The sequence below is a fragment of the Schistocerca piceifrons genome, chromosome 4 (assembly GCF_021461385.2).
Source record: "Schistocerca piceifrons isolate TAMUIC-IGC-003096 chromosome 4, iqSchPice1.1, whole genome shotgun sequence".
Classification (NCBI taxonomy): domain Eukaryota; kingdom Metazoa; phylum Arthropoda; class Insecta; order Orthoptera; family Acrididae; genus Schistocerca; species Schistocerca piceifrons.
The window spans coordinates 365,772,059-365,788,688 of NC_060141.1; the positions used below are offsets into that span (position 1 = coordinate 365,772,059).

The 16,630-nt window shown below is 40.1% G+C and overlaps 1 protein-coding gene across 3 annotated transcripts in view; it reads left to right on the top strand.

The window, feature by feature from the left end:
• LOC124794996 (vesicle transport protein USE1) overlaps nt 1-16,630 on the top strand; it is a 126,909-nt gene that overhangs the window by 81,738 nt on the left and 28,541 nt on the right. For all 3 annotated transcript variants that reach the window (XM_047258751.1, XM_047258749.1, XM_047258750.1), the window contains exon 3: nt 5,821-5,870. In XM_047258751.1, coding sequence (XP_047114707.1) covers nt 5,821-5,870 — 50 coding nt within the window. The remainder of the gene's footprint in view (nt 1-5,820; nt 5,871-16,630) is intronic.

The window sequence follows — 16,630 nt, forward strand, 5'->3', positions numbered from 1 at the left end:
AGTAGAATAGAAATGACAGATAAGAAATTAGTATGTTCCACAGCATTTTGAAAGTCATAGCTCTCAAGAATAAAAGTGATGTTTTTTAGTTCTATTAACATGTAGTGTTTTGTATGAGGGGGGGGGGGGGGCAAATATAAACGGAATTTTTGTTCCTGAACATAAACAGTTGGTAACTCAGCATTTCTGCGATGCTAAGGTGGGACTGTTAGAAGCGAGGAGAGCATGCTGTTAGATTGTTAGGTATTTCCCGCCATTTCGTCAGTAACGCTCATGATGTCTGAGCAACAGGTGCACCCCTCCATTGTGCAACACATAATTATCAAATTTCTTGCTCGTGAAGGAGTTACAGTGGCAGAAATTTGCCAAAGATTGACTGCACGGTTCAGTGATAAAACACTATCAAGAACATGTGTGTTTGCCTGTCATAAAAAGTTCAAGGAACGACAAGAACATGTGGAAAATCAGCAACACGATCACCGTCCTTGGATCAGCATTACAGACAATAACATTCATGTGGATAAAGACATTATTGATGACGATGGACGGGCGAGAGTATCAGAAATTGCACAGGAAGTCGGAATCAGTTATGGGAGCTGTCAAGCAATCATCGCAAACGACCTACAGTTCCTTAAAGTGTGTTCAAGATGGGTCTCTAAACTTTTGAAAATCTGAAGTTGAGACATTTGGATGTCTGTCAGAGGCTCACAGTAAGGTTTACAGAAGAAGGTGATGCATTTTTGAGTCAGATAATCACCTGTGATGAAACATGGATTCACCACTACACTTCAGAATCCAAACAAGCCAGTAAGGAGTGGCAGAAGAAAGGGGAGGCAGCACCAGTGAAAGCCAAGACTCTTTGGCTGTCAACTGGCAAGATTCATTCAAACATTTTTTTCAATCAGTGAGGCATTTTGTTGATTAATTTTTTGCATGAGCAATGCACAATCAATGCTGCTTACTACTACGAACTGCTGAATGAGGCAAGAGTTGCATATTACTGCAAAAGACTAGACCAGTCGATTCGACAGGTCATCCTCCTCCACAACAATGCGCGACCACATAATGCAGTTCTAACTGTCTACAAGCTACAGGAAATGCATTGGACTACACTTGATCATCCTCCTTACAGCCCGGACTTATCGCCCTGCGATTTCTGTTTATTTGGATCACTTAAAGAAGCTCTAGAGGGGCGACGATTTGAAGATGACGAGAGTGTGGCAGACTTCGTGCCCAACTGGCTGGTGACAGGACCCAGTTCTTCTTATGATGAGGGCATCAAAAAGCTGCCCATATGCTGGGACGAATGCATTTCCAAAGCAGGAGACAATGTGGAAAAATAAATTATAATTGCCTTGAGTTTTTCAATAAATGAATTTTTAAAAAAAATCCCATTTATATTTGATCTGCCCTCTTAACAAAGGTAATTTTTTATAACTTCAGAGTTGACGATAAGAACTGTGTTTTTTTTAGAAGAACTAAACATTCCAGTAGTCTTAAGTGTAAATAATTTAAGAGTGAAAATAACAACTCACCAGGTAGTAGAGGCATTGAGTTATAGACAGGCATACAAACAAGACTGAAAAGTTAGCTAGCTTTCAGAAAAATACTTTGTCAAGCTAGAGTGCACATACACATAGACAAGCATGCGGACACACCTGTATGGCAACATCTTGCTGGTTGAATAGACTGTGCCAGGACTGCAGTTCTCCAGCTTGACTGGAATGGGGTGCTAGTCAGGTGTGAGGAAAAAAGGAGGTGTGGAGCAAGAGGGAATGTTGGAGAAGGGGGCCTGGTAGCTGTGGTGGCTGGAAGGTAGTCAGCAGGTGCATAGGCTAGGAGTGTCAGAAGGAGAGACAGCAGATACCTAGGATAAGAATGTGACTCAAGCACTAGTACATTCAAACAGCACATGATGATGATGATGATGATGACGATGATGATACAGAGGAATGAATTGGGAGATGATGACAGAACAGAGGAAGAGGAGATTTCAGGGAAGAGGGTGTGGGTACAGAATGAATGAAGTTGGCCCTGGGCTGGGTGGAGACAGATTTGGGGGGGGGGGGGGGGCGGCAGGGGACAAGTGGAGATTGAGGACAAGAGTATTAAGGGAATGAACTGTGTGCTGTTGGGACGGGGCAGGGGAAGGATCCAGATAGCATGAGCTGTGAAGCAGCCATTGAAATTGAGCATGTAGGTCGCAGCAACGTGTGCCACCACTGTGTGGTGAACTCTGCTTTTAGCTACAGTGTAGGGGCTGGACATTCATTCAGGTAAACTGCTGAAACATTATCACCATTGCTTATTGCAAGATTGAATGCCATCTGGTGGTGTTGTGGGCATGAGACATTGTAAGGAAAATGTATAAATGGAGGAGAGGTAAATGGGGAATCACTCCACCAACAATACAGGCTGCAAATTGGGAAATCCAATGACTTAAGTGACTATGACAAAGGGCAGGTTGTTATGGTCCCACACATGGGGTCAAGCATCACGGAAATAGTGAAGAATGTTGACTGTTCACATGGTACATAATAATCATCTATGGGAAGTGGTTGAGGGATGGTAGAACCGCAGTAGGTGACAAAGTGTTGGACATCTGCAGTTCATTAAAAAATGTGGAAGTCACAGGCATGCCCCCTCTATAAAGCAAGGAAGGGGTGATATGTGGGAGATCTGATGACTGTACAAAGCTGGTGTGAGCACAAGTTTTTCTTTGTGCGTTGTTTAGCTGACATTGTTGAACACACAGATTTGCACCAGATGACCTCAATGTATTCCGATGTTCACCTAATTACATTGTCAATTAAGACTGCAGTGGGCACGAAACAATCAAGATTGGGCCAAAGATCAATGTAAACATGTTGCCTGGTCAGATGAACCATGTTTCTTCCTACACAATGTCAGTGATCGTGCCCAGATCTACTGTATTGAAGTAAATGGTTGCTCAAAATATGCACCCCTTCTTGGACCCAGGCCAGCGGGGGCAGTATTATGTTATGGGGGACATCCCTGCTTCCCTCAGACCAGTAGTAATTGAAGGCACCAGGACAGCTGTGGACTATGTGAATATTGTTGTGAACCACCTCCATCGTTTCATGTCTGATGTCTTTCCCAACAGCAGTGACAACTCGTAGCAGGATAACTGACCAAGTCAAAAGGCCAGAACCAGGCTACAGTGGTTTGAGGAGTATGCTGCTGAACTCAAATTGATGTCTTGGCCAACAAATTTCTCTGATATGAATTTGATGGAATACACCTGGGATATACAGAGTGCCAACTCCACACTCGCAAATTACCTATCTGTAATATATGGGAATTGTGTGACCTGTGGGTAGACATCTGGTATCACATACATGTGGAAACCTGCCAGTGACCTGTCGAATCCATGCCACCCAGAGTCAGTTCTGTAATGCATTTCAAAGGTGGGTCAAGATGCCATTAAGCAGGTGGTCGTAAGGTTTCGGCCATCAGTGTATGTCTTACAAAAAGACAGTCAATGTAAAATTAGAAAGATATGAGCTCACATGTTGGCTTACCAATAGTCCTGCACAATGTTCTTGAGTAGAATAAAAAAGGGGAAGTGACAGTGGTACATGAAGTATCCTCTGGCACACACTTCAGGTGACTCACAGAGTAGAATACCAGTAGAACATTGTATCTGAATTGCTATATTGTGTGTTTCATTTGTAAAGCAAAACATATTTCCCAACTGCAGTGAATCTCTGTGCATCTTGTTGAAATATAAAGCATTTATTCTTCTCAGACAAACAAACTATTTAACAGGATGAACAGTAATTCTATTAACAAATGAGTCGTAAGCCGACTGTTTCAGAAGGAATATCAGAGTTTCAATTATTTTATGCTGTGCACAGTAATGCTTCATCACTAGAATGCAAGTCAACTTGTGCTTATGCTTCTAAACTTTATCCTCAAACTGTAACTTCAAGTAAACGAAGCCAAGGCATGAATTGGCAAGACAATGTTAACTTCCTTTCCGCATTTAGTTTAATTGTGATGCTCCACATGGTAATAACTTCTGTAGGTAGTGTAATTAGTTTCGAATTATTGTCTGTATTTGTAAGAAGAGATTGGCTCAACCCACAGTATCTGAACCAAATATTGTGATCATGGAAACTCCAGGAGTGAAACAAAAGTAAGGATAGGCAACCATCCATCTACAATTGATTGATGTGTGGTTCATAGACACAGCTAGAAAATTTCAGTAGTTATGATACACCTCGTATTTCCATTCTGCCCCACTCCCTTCTCTCTCTCTCTCTCTCTCTCTCTCTCTCTCTCTCTCTCTCTCTCTCTCTCTCTCTCTCTCTCTCTCTCTCTAAAATGGGAAAAATCATCTGAAAGGTTTCTCATTGTCATTTTTATTAATTAAACCAAATGTTGAATGTATGAGAGGGTGTGCTCTAAGCCCTGACAAGTCTGTTCTGAAGTCTACCTATGAACGCATTTTCAATATTGTCAGCAAGGAGAATAGTAAGGAAATGCTTGCAACTATATTCATAACATTTACAACTTTCACAAGCCCTAGAGCTACAAATAAATGTTTGTGTAGCAATTTTGAAAACACGATGTTGGTTCATGAAGACTTTCTTAATCTTGTTTTTTCAGTGTTTTACCAAAGACAGATAATCCCTACAAGATTCTGCACCAGAAACAAGGCTCCCCAAAACTTATTTTTCTGTGTGTCATATACAAAGACAAATTTATGTGTTGTTTGTCTTCACTGAAAAAAAGTATGATTGTAACTAAATACTTTCATATGTTATAGCTGTGGTTCATTTCTTGACTACAAGGTGAAGTGGAGAACTTTATTTCTCAAGAAGGTGATGTCTCTCCTCAGTGGCACACTTCTGTAAGCAACAGGCTAAATGGAGTCTGTATTGAACTGCTTGATTTTGCTATGAAATGAATGACAGAGCTTATGACAGGGTTTTTATTTCCATGCCACACACTATTCAGCTTCATTCTTTGGTAATTCATAAAGAATAAAGTAAGGAATGAGGAAATTCTACACAGAATCAGTGAAGAAAAGAACATATGGAAAACACTTAACAATAAGATGGAACAGGATGGTAGGACTTGTGTCAAGACAACAGGGAATAACATGCATGGTATTAGAGTGAACAGAACATAAAAATTCCAAGGAAAGACAGAAACTGGAGTACTTCCAAAAAAATAATTGCCGACATAGGGTGTAAGTGCTACTCTGAGATAAAGAAATTGGCGCAAGAGTGGAGTTCATAGCACCTCTTATCAAACTAGTCAGGAGACTGATTACTCAAAAGGACTGTGTGCATGCGCCTTCACTACCAGATTACCTGTGGAACTACTGAAACAGGACTGAAAAAACTCCAGATATGCTAATTAAAGTGGTGGAATAATTCTCCTGTTGACTGAATGAATGTATGCCAGATGACAAAAGGTGGCCACGTTAAAGTTTTAAGCAGTTCGATTTGTTTTCCAATTTCATGGAGATTCTGTTGATGTAAGCCAGAGTTAATAAATGTCACAGAGCTTCAAAAGCCTAATACTCTTTTTGCACCAGCCAGTATTACAGTTTTCTCCATATAATATATTAAATTTGAAAATTCATCTTGAAAAACATATGTTTACTCTCAAAAAGTAAATGTGATGCAGCTAAGGTAATCTAACAGAATATTCAGTAAGAAATAATTCACTTGGCACAATTGGCATATATTTTCTAGTCAACATGATAAAGGTAAATAACATTCTATGTTTATCTGTTACTTCTTACTTTCTATGCTCTGTTCTAATGCATCGTGCAATTCTTTTCAGTATATTTTAGCCCTTGATGAGATGATTTCAAGTCTTCAGAAGTTGCCCAAGTAAGTAGAAAATTTGATGCTGAATTTTTCAGTTTTAGATAGCACTACTGCATACTTTCAGTTCTGTTCTGTGTTGTTTTGATATGAAAGAGCTATATAAAATTTGATAAATCTTATTCCCCCTTCAGCAATTTGTTATTTTGGTAATGACAGTAAAAATCTTTTGAAATGTGAATAACACTCAAAAGACTGCATACAACACAGAGAGAGAAAGATATTTTCAGTGCTAACTTGCACATTCTGAACACCATTGTTGCCCTTGAAGAGAAGAAAGGATAAAAACAAAAATAATGATGAGGGAAAGGACAGAATATCCTTCAACTTAGGATAAGCCATGTGACCTTTTTATTGAGTTGTACCATGTTCCACATCATTTAGTTGCCTTTATGTCATAGTTTGTTAATTCATTCATTCAACTTAAGGTCTGCTAAGTCTGTGGCTAGATCTTTTCATGTGTGTCTTCTTTCCTTCTACAGCATAATTCTGGCTGAGGCTTCTGAAGAGGAAAGTGTGTCAACATGTCCATATACACTCCTGGAAATGAAAAAAAGAACACATTGACACCGGTGTGTCAGACCCACCATACTTGCTCCGGACACTGCGAGAGGGCTGTACAAGCAATGATCACACGCACGGCACAGCGGACACACCAGGAACCGCGGTGTTGGCCGTCGAATGGCGCTAGCTGCGCAGCATTTGTGCACCGCCGCCGTCAGTGTCAGCCAGTTTGCCGTGGCATACGGAGCTCCATCGCAGTCTTTAACACTGGTAGCATGCCGCGACAGCGTGGACGTGAACCGTATGTGCAGTTGACGGACTTTGAGCGAGGGCGTATAGTGGGCATGCGGGAGGCCGGGTGGACGTACCGCCGAATTGCTCAACACGTGGGGCGTGAGGTCTCCACAGTACATCGATGTTGTCGCCAGTGGTCGGCGGAAGGTGCACGTGCCCGTCGACCTGGGACCGGACCGCAGCGACGCACGGATGCACGCCAAGACCGTAGGATCCTACGCAGTGCCGTAGGGGACCGCACCGCCACTTCCCAGCAAATTAGGGACACGGTTGCTCCTGGGGTATCGGCGAGGACCATTCGCAACCGTCTCCATGAAGCTGGGCTACGGTCCCGCACACCGTTAGGCCGTCTTCCGCTCACGCCCCAACATCGTGCAGCCCGCCTCCAGTGGTGTCGCGACAGGCGTGAATGGAGGGACGAATGGAGACGTGTCGTCTTCAGCAATGAGAGTCGCTTCTGCCTTGGTGCTAATGATGGTCGTATGCGTGTTTGGCGCCGTGCAGGTGAGCGCCACAATCAGGACTGCATACGACCGAGGCACACAGGGCCAACACCCGGCATCATGGGGGGGGGGGGGGGGGGGCGCGATCTCCTACACTGGCCGTACACCACTGGTGATCGTCGAGGGGACACTGAATAGTGCACGGTACATCCAAACCGTCATCGAACCCATCGTTCTACCATTCCTAGACCGGCAAGGGAACTTGCTGTTCCAACAGGACAATACACGTCCGCATGTATCCTGTGCCACCCAACGTGCTCTAGAAGGTGTAAGTCAACTACCCTGGCCAGCAAGATCTCCGGATCTGTCCCCCATTGAGCATGTTTGGGACTGGATTAAGCGTCATCTCACGCGGTCTGCACGTCCAGCACGAACGCTGGTCCAACTGAGGCGCCAGGTGGAAATGGCATGGCAAGCCGTTCCACAGGACTACATCCAGCATCTCTACGATCGTCTCCATGGGAGAATAGCAGCCTGCATTGCTGCGAAAGGTGGATATACACTGTACTAGTGCCGACATTGTGCATGCTCTGTTGCCTGTGTCTATGTGCCTGTGGTTCTGTCAGTGTGATCATGTGATGTATCTGACCCCAGGAATGTGTCAATAAAGTTTCCCCTTCCTGGGACAATGAATTCACGGTGTTCTTATTTCAATTTCCAGGAGTGTATATCCAAAATAGTTTTACTCATTTTGCTTTCAAATGCTCACCGTCAGAAATAAAAGACACACTAGTCTCCAGTACCATGTTATGTAGTGTACCCAGTGGCATCATACTTGTGTCCTGTGGCCAGGCTACAGGAGAGGCCGTGAGATTTTAAGTTTGTTCACAACATAGAGTCAAAGCTCCATTGACAAGTGCTTTAAATACATGCAAACTTGAGTGGCTCAAACATTCCTCCTATTATGGATGAAATAGCTGGTAGAAAGAGAATGTTTGTTGTTTTTCACTGATACTGCAATTACTGGCAGCCACTGTGGAACAAAACAGCAAATTTTCGTAAGACTTGCTTAAAAGGACATTCACAACTGAGCTTCATGGTAGAATCAGATAATTAACCACTTCAGTTGTAAATAGTTTTATTGGTTCAATCAAGACCAGTTTTAGGCGATAATAACCCCATCTTCAGGTGTACAAGAACCATCAGTTGTGTGGCTGCCATTCACAGAACACCAGGCTGCAGCCGTTATGCACCACACGATGCTTGTATACTTGAAAATGGGCATACAGTCGCCCAAAACTGGTCATGATTGAACCAATAAAATTATATTATGTGAAGCAGTTAATTATGTGATCCTAGCAAATTTTCAGTTTGTACAGTGTTCTAGGAATCCAAAATTTAAAATCATTGAAAAGGACCCTAGTATTTTTCTGATGAGTTCAGCTGCGGCTCTTTGTTCCAATCTTAACTTAGAAATGGCAGATGCTTCTGTGAAATTAAAATGATTTTAGAAGACTTTGAAGACATGTAATGTAGACATATTTCAGAATGGTTTTCAGAATACACCAAAGTAATTAAGCCAAAGTAAGTACTGCATGCTTAAGAAAGACAATCACAAGAAGGTGCAAGTCAATAAAATTATTGTTACTTAAAAGCCGTCTTGATTGCAAATTTTTTTTTTATTCATATGACCGGTTTCGGTTCATTCAGAACCATCATCAGATCTGATATTTCAGTTATAGGAGTAACCCGTCCAAAACCAGCAACTTTCACATGCTACGTAGCAGATCTGATATTTCAGTTACAGGGGTAACCAGTCCAAAACCAGCAACTTTCACATGCTACGTAGCATGTGAAAGTTGCTGGTTTTGGATGGGTTACTCCTGTAACTGAAATATCAGATCTGAAGATGGTTCTGAATGAACCGAAACCGGTCATATGAAAAAAAAAAAAAAATATATGCAATCAAGACGGATTTTAAGTAACATTATAAAATCACTGATTGCTGTTATCCCATAAGACATTATGTCTGTTTTTGCAAAATAAAATTATTGGCAAACAAAGAAAATACAGATAACAGTAAAAATAGGCTCTTAGAAATAAAATGACAGAAAATGCAGTGACATAAAAGCATGAATGCCAGGAGAAAAATGCAATGAATTTGAAAAGCAAATCTTTGATTCATATCATAAGTTTGGAGTAGAATATGAAAGACTAAGCATAATTTTAATTATGCTAGAAGTAAAGTTGTTAATGTTAAGAATGCAGAATTTGGTTTTAATTGAAGAGTAAGTTTGCAGGTTGAGTGGCCTAGACAGTTTAGCAAGACAGGTTCCCTACAGTCAGGTTCCAATCAATTAGTGCACTATTTGAAATATTTTGAGATTTTTTCCACGTGCACAAATCAATTCTAGACTGAAGGAAAAAAACAGAAGAAAATTGTGCAGGACTGACTAGCGATAAAATCCCAAATCTTTGATCACATAAACATCATTTACTAACTGAACCACCAAGCCACTTGCAATAATTAACAAGCACATAGAAACTAAAGCACTAATAGAAAGGTGAATAAAAAGTCACAATATCACTCATGTCCAGATTTTGTGAACCACTGGTTTCAAATAATTAACAATAACAACATACTGAAAGTATAGATTTGCCAAAGGATGGATATAATTACAAATAATGAAATTGTATACAAAGCGGTCTTTGTCAGTTGCTAAAAAGCTACATGGAAACAAAAGAGGACAGGTTTAACATTTGCAAAAAGTAATGCACGCAAATTAACAGTGAACTAAAAAAATGTTCCATGAAAATAAGAGGCCAGGAGAGGGTGATAAATTATACAACACAGGCAATGAAAAAGAATTTCTTGAATAGAGATTTAAGGAATAAATTTGACAGTGTCAAGTGGAGCAACTATATATACATATTAGGATTCAATATGTGTAGTTGAGGCTTGGAGCTGTTGCCTGCTTTGACACAACTATGCAGTGAGTGGTTACTGTTGTAACTGCGACCAGGACGGTCACGGGGTAGCAATGACGGAAGGCGCGGCGGGACCCGCGGAGAGGCCGACTAACAACGACACAACGGAAGAGGACGGACACGACCAACGAAGGACAGAACGAATACAACAAGACTGAACAACTGAGTCACAAGGAAACAAACATGTCCACTCGTACACGAACCAGGAAGTAAGCAGTCTAGCGCAAAGTGAGGTGTAAACCGACATAAGTGAGATTAGACTGATTGGCTGAGCGAGAGGCCAGCGCTTAAGTACGCTATTGGGAGCACCGCTATTGGCCACTGGGACCACGTGTTCCACTGTGGCGCCCCCACACTAAAAGCGCACCGCCACAGCTTACGGCGCGATGGTGCAGAGACCTTTATGGGTCTTCGACATCCATGACGTCTGGCACGGATTCAATTTCCGCGGCGTGCGGTACCAGAGTTACCTTTACTCCTTCCCTGATCTGAACACCAAGCATAGGAACATATTCCTTATTTATAATGTTAACAAACTGAAGTAACTACAACAAAACAGACCAAGGAAGAGCTGCACTTATTGTAAATGGAGTATGATTTGCTATGTTTCAATATTAAATATGCATTCAAGATTTTTGAAGATGCTGCCAAGAACAGAGAAAAAAAAAAAACAGTAAACTTGTAAGTCAGAAGTTAAATAACTGAAGAGTAGTAAGAGATATAATCAGGTATACAGATGTCTTTGTTAAATAGATCAGTAAAACAGTAAGTAATGAGTGGATGCACTACATTGAGCATGTTGTGCTCAGCAGCATGTGATGACGTCAGCTCATGGCCACAAGTTGGCAGTGGCCATTCATTCCCATACTGTGTCATTAAGCATTAGGACTAATGTGAGTGTCTTGGACATTTTCTGTCTCTCACAGTTGTCATTTGCTCGGAATCACAGTCACATTAATACACAAAATAACAACAATTGAGGTGATGTCCAAGTGAAGCAATGGTTAAACAGTTCTAGGCTTGGAGCAGAGACTTTGTAGGTTCTGTGACAAGCAGGCCAATGACTTTCTAGACTTGTGCCACAAGGTTGAAAACTGTAGGGTCCCCTAAATGGGACATGGATGCAGCACACATCAGAGGCTGCTAACCAGGCAGGTGACTGTGTGAGGGATTTTTTAGATTAGATAGTTCTCCATCCAGTCCAGGTAATTATAGCTGTATAGGACTTTAAAGCACTAATTTATGTGATTCACTTCATTTTCCTAGAAATAAAAGTCTTGGAGCATGTAGTGAATGGTGATGGAATCAGCCCTGATCCAGAGAAAATAACAGCAGTCACAGATTTTCAGATTCCTCAATATGTTCTTAATGCGAGAAGTTTTCTCAGAATGTGCTTGTGTTATTCAGTGTCTCCACCAAAAAGTGCCATGTTGACACTACAGTCAAGTTCAGATCCAAAGGCATGGTCATCAATTGAAGTACAACTCTTAGAACTGAAAGCACATGTATTACTGACATCAGCATACAGCCAGAATAGAACTGAACTCCTGGATGAAGAGAGCAGCTATTTATACAAACACTGAATATTCCAGAATGTTGGTATTTATGCAAGCATTGAATATTCCAGCCTATAATAACATTACAAAATAAGATATTTCTAGAGCATTTCAGAAATGATAAATACTAAATAACGAATAATTGTTGGTGGTTGGGTTGGATTAGATTAGATTACATTACATTTTCGTTCCATAGATCTGTGCTGAGGAGATCCTTGTGGATGTGGAACATGTCAGTTTTTTTAATTTTTCTTTTTTTAAAGTTGAAATAACAATACTAATAGTATGCATGTATACAATACATCATTTGTTTCTATTAAAAAATTCGTCAATGGAGTAGAAGGAGTTGGCCACTAGTAAGTCTTTCAGGCTCCTTTTAAACTGATCTTTATTTGTAACTAAATTTTTTATGTTTGCCGGCAAATTATTGAAGATGAGTGTTCCTGAGTAGCGGACCCCTTTTTGAACTAAAGTAAGTGCTTTTAAGTCCTTGTGCAGATCATTTTTGTTCCTGGTATTGTATGTATGAACTGAGCTGTTTGTTGGAAAAAGAGATACATTATTTAGGACAAATTTCATTAAGGAGTAAATTACTGAGAGGCACTAGTTAGTATACCCAGTTCTTTGAAGAGGTTTCTACAGGACATCTGTGGGTTGCCAGTTGAATGTCAACCACCAGAATTTCAGAAATGTTCTTGAAACAGCTTAGATTTGTAATGTTCTTATGTGCTGGAATAGGTTTGTATGAATACCAGTATTCTAGAATATTCGATGTTTATATAAATAGCTGCATTCTCCATTCAGGAGTTCAGTTCTGTTTTGGCCATAAGTTGTTGTCAATAATAAATGTACTTTCTGTGTAAGTGTTGTACTTTGTCGATGACCCTGCCTTTGGATTTGGACTTGATTGTTGTTTCGATGTGACAATATGTTCCCCAATCACAAAGTCATCATTGAAGGAGACTTGAATCATCCAGCAATTGATTAGGATAATTGTAAGATGTAAGTGATGGATGGCACAAGACACCATGTGAAACAATACTAAATGCTTTCTCTGAAGACTACCAACAGAAGTTAGTTCATAAATGCAGTCATGACACAAATATATTAGAACTAATGGTAACAAATAGACCTGAGCTATTTGAGGATTTCCAAACTGAAACTCGCTGCAGCCCCCTTGGGGCCAGGGGCTGCAGCATATATGATACCAGATTAGAAAAAGAAAATGACAAGTACAAAATTTTACATGTTCAGTAAAGTAAATAGAGAGGCAGTTGTTCATGTCTCAAGAAATAATGTGAAACCGTCAGCTCAGGGCATTACATGTATGGGAAACAGTGATTCAGATTTAGAAAAGTAGTTGACAGGGCACTACATAGGTATCTAGTAGAACAGTTCATGTGAGAGTGACCCTCCATGGTATATGGCTTCTGTTCGGAAACAGAACACTATGCGTAAAAACCAGAGCGTAGGGCTATAGATGGAGATATGCTAAATGAAAACACATTTGGTTGTCAGAAGGGCGATGCGTAAGTGTCCAACAATTTCTGTGAAAGAATCTTACTGAAAGATCTCTCACAAAAGCCAAAGAAATTTGGTTGTATGTAAAGATTGTATGTGGCACCAGAGGTAGTGCCTAGATACTCATGGATGACATAGGAACTGAAGCTGAGATTAGTAAAGCCAAAGGAGAAATGCTGAAATCTACTTTCAGGTGTTCCTACCCCCCCCCCCCCCCCCCCCCCACCACCACCACCACCACCACCACCACCAAAGGGAGATACAGAAGTACTGTTTCAGTTTAATTCTTGCTCCACAGCAAAGATGAGTGAGAAAGATATTAGTGGCGCTGGTGTTAAAAAAGAGGTGAAATGATTAAAACTGAATCAGACATCATGACCCAATGCAGTGCCTATCAGATTCCATACAGAATTTGTGACTTGAGATAACCTTGAACAAAAAAAATTGTGCCCCAGCAAGAAGAAAGCACACCGACTAGAAAGGTATCAGAAGAGATCTACAAAACTACTGTCAAATATAATTCACATTCATCCCTTGTAGAAACTTATAGTCTATTCTGTAAAGTCTTTTGTTATTTTAGTTATTATGCAGCTGTTGGACTCGTGTATGGGGGCTTTACAGAGAGAATGAGCTTAGTTACTAAATAAACCTGACCATGTTTTCTTAATATGAAAACATGCCTCTTATATTTTTCAGGTGTTAAAGTCTCTCAATTGAAAGATGGAAAATGTCACTTTGAAATATTAACAGTATAAATCAACTTTACTTCAATTTATTATCATTTTAGAAAGTAACACACTTCCTAACAATGCCCAGGCATATCCACACTTGTATCAGTAGTTAAGCTCATTTCACATGTATGCTGAAGTAACCATAGCTGCATTGCATTTCCACATTAATTTAACAGTTGGAACTGTTCATGGAAGCCTTTTCAGTTACGTTCCAGTAGCAAAACATTTCTCTGACAGAAGTTACTGACCAACAACCAAGATACTATGAATCACTAAAATACTTTTACACTATCATCCAATGTAATAGTTTCAACAAATAATCATATTTCCCAATAAATTCTTTGCAGCATTTATGCAACAAGCCGCTACAGTTGATCTCTTCTTATGTAACCCAAACTACGATTCTCTGCACACTAACGCTGTGTGTGACCAGTAGTGGTTGGGCATTATTGATGTTAAAAGCAAGACAATGTGTCTGCCAGAGAAAAAGCATGCTCAGCTTTGAATGAAAATTCCAGAAGCCAGTGATGAGTAAGTAGTACAATATCACTACTGCATAACATCAAAGATAGCATTACCCCAAAAAGAAATTTGGAATCCCAAAGAAAATTTTGACCCAACAATAACATCCCCAGAGAAACAAATAACTACATACTAATGAACAACCCAGCAGTCGCTTCCTCCTGAGTCATCATACTGTAGTACAATAAAAATATCAGGCATGCTTCACATTCTCTGATCCCTACACCAAAGATTTACAATTTGTTTACATTTTGTTTATAGATATGGTAAGTTGACAAAGAATATACAAGGAAACTGAATTGGTCAGATACCTAAATGAAACAAAAAAAAATATCAAATCAGTGTCCATGAGAATAGTGTCAAAACTACATAATGCCGTCCAATTAAATCTCTGTACCCTAAGTATTAACTTTCCAATAAGCAAGGACATATCTTACTAGTGTAAAGGTATCTTCATATAAATCTCTGTAGATTTATATGAAGACGCCTTTACAGCAGTAATATGGAAAGATAGTTTCCACTCACCATGCAGCAGAGGTGCTGAGACACAAATAGGTACAACAAGAAGACTGTCAAACAAAGGCAAAGGCAGCCAGAGATTGTTGTGTAAGAGTGTGTGTGTGTGTGTGTGTGTGTGTGTGTGTGTGTGTGTTTTCTGATGAAGGCCTGTTTGGCCTAAGGCTTTGTTTGACAGTCTTTTTGTTGTGCCTGTCTGCAAGTCAGCATCTCTGCTGTACGGTGAGTAGCAATTATCTTTTTCATATATTATCATTGTTCCATTGTGGATTTTCCATTGTTTGAAATCTGCAGAAGTTATGTTCACAGGTTGCACAGAAAAAAGCAGTGTCATTACAAAGTCATCACCTCTCAAACAATTTGGAAACATTGTATACCTTTCTGTTTTATCTAGTGCAACACCACTGAAAATACCCCTTGACAGTGTAATGGTGTATGACTTTTACTTTTTCAGACACATATCCACAGACTCAGCAATTACGATACTTCAGGTGTCTCCTACACATAATCATTGCTCATGTTAAGCAAAAAAAATTAATCTCACATCTTAATTATACTTATAAGTGCACTTTAGTACATAAAAACAATCAAATGATTCATATATATTCATCAGACTGGAAGCTAATTAGTTACCTACTGTTTGCCTAACATGGTGAAGCACCTTGAGACTGTACGTAAAATAGAATGTTATTACTCAAGCAAAAATCTCTTTGCTCTGGTTGTTTAATAGGAAAACATAGCACAAGAATAATTACTATCTGTTTCAAAATTTCCAATCATGATAACAAAACTTTGTTCTATATTGGTGCATTTATAGGCACAGAAGCAAAATTGAAAATATTTATACTTCAAGAGTAAAGAACTTGACAAAGCAAATATAATGTGAATAATAGTTCAAACATATTAATTAGCATAAGGTAAAGAAATATATAAAAGTTTCTGTTGTGTAACGAATGTAAAACAGAAAATACGGTGTTTGTAATTGGAAAATATCTTAACATGCTGATTTTTGTTGTTTTTCTTCTACTGAGAATGGCGTGGCTAGTGTGTCAGAGCACTGATTGTTGCTCAGTGGCCACATATGCAGGTGAAGGTTGGCAACCTCCCCTTAGCTCTGCCTGTTCTGTTTTGCACAAGTTTGCATTTGATCTTGATGAAGCACTCCGCTGTCATTCCGTCTTCTTCTGCTGTACTGTCTTTAATTAGGTGAGCTGTAACCATCTCCATGGTAATAGCGTCTACTCTCATTTCCTTCATTTGTATTTTTTATTCACTCCAATTGCTTCTCGTCTCTTTCATTTTACTCTAATACTGGCTGCACACAGGCAGATTTCTATGACACGCCAGAGCTGAGGACCAGTTCTGTGGATATTTTTGACTGGATTTGGTCTGCCGATCTCCAGCCCATTGTTGTCCACTAGCACGTACGCCATGACCAACAGATCTGGTCTCTCAGACTTGCCAGAAGAGAGGGTCGCTTCGTGTGTGGTGTAAATTGATGGATTTTCGTTATTTATCCATGGAGATCCAGGACTGTGGTACTTGGTCAACAGGCCAGAGGCCACAGGTGATGGATTTCAGTAGTTGTGATTGTGTCTCCCCGAAAATACATTTTTAGGCTTTATTTTCTGTAGTACATTTTTGGGTTTTGAAGCTTGTTTATTCAGTTCACAGGAGGTTAATATTGGCAA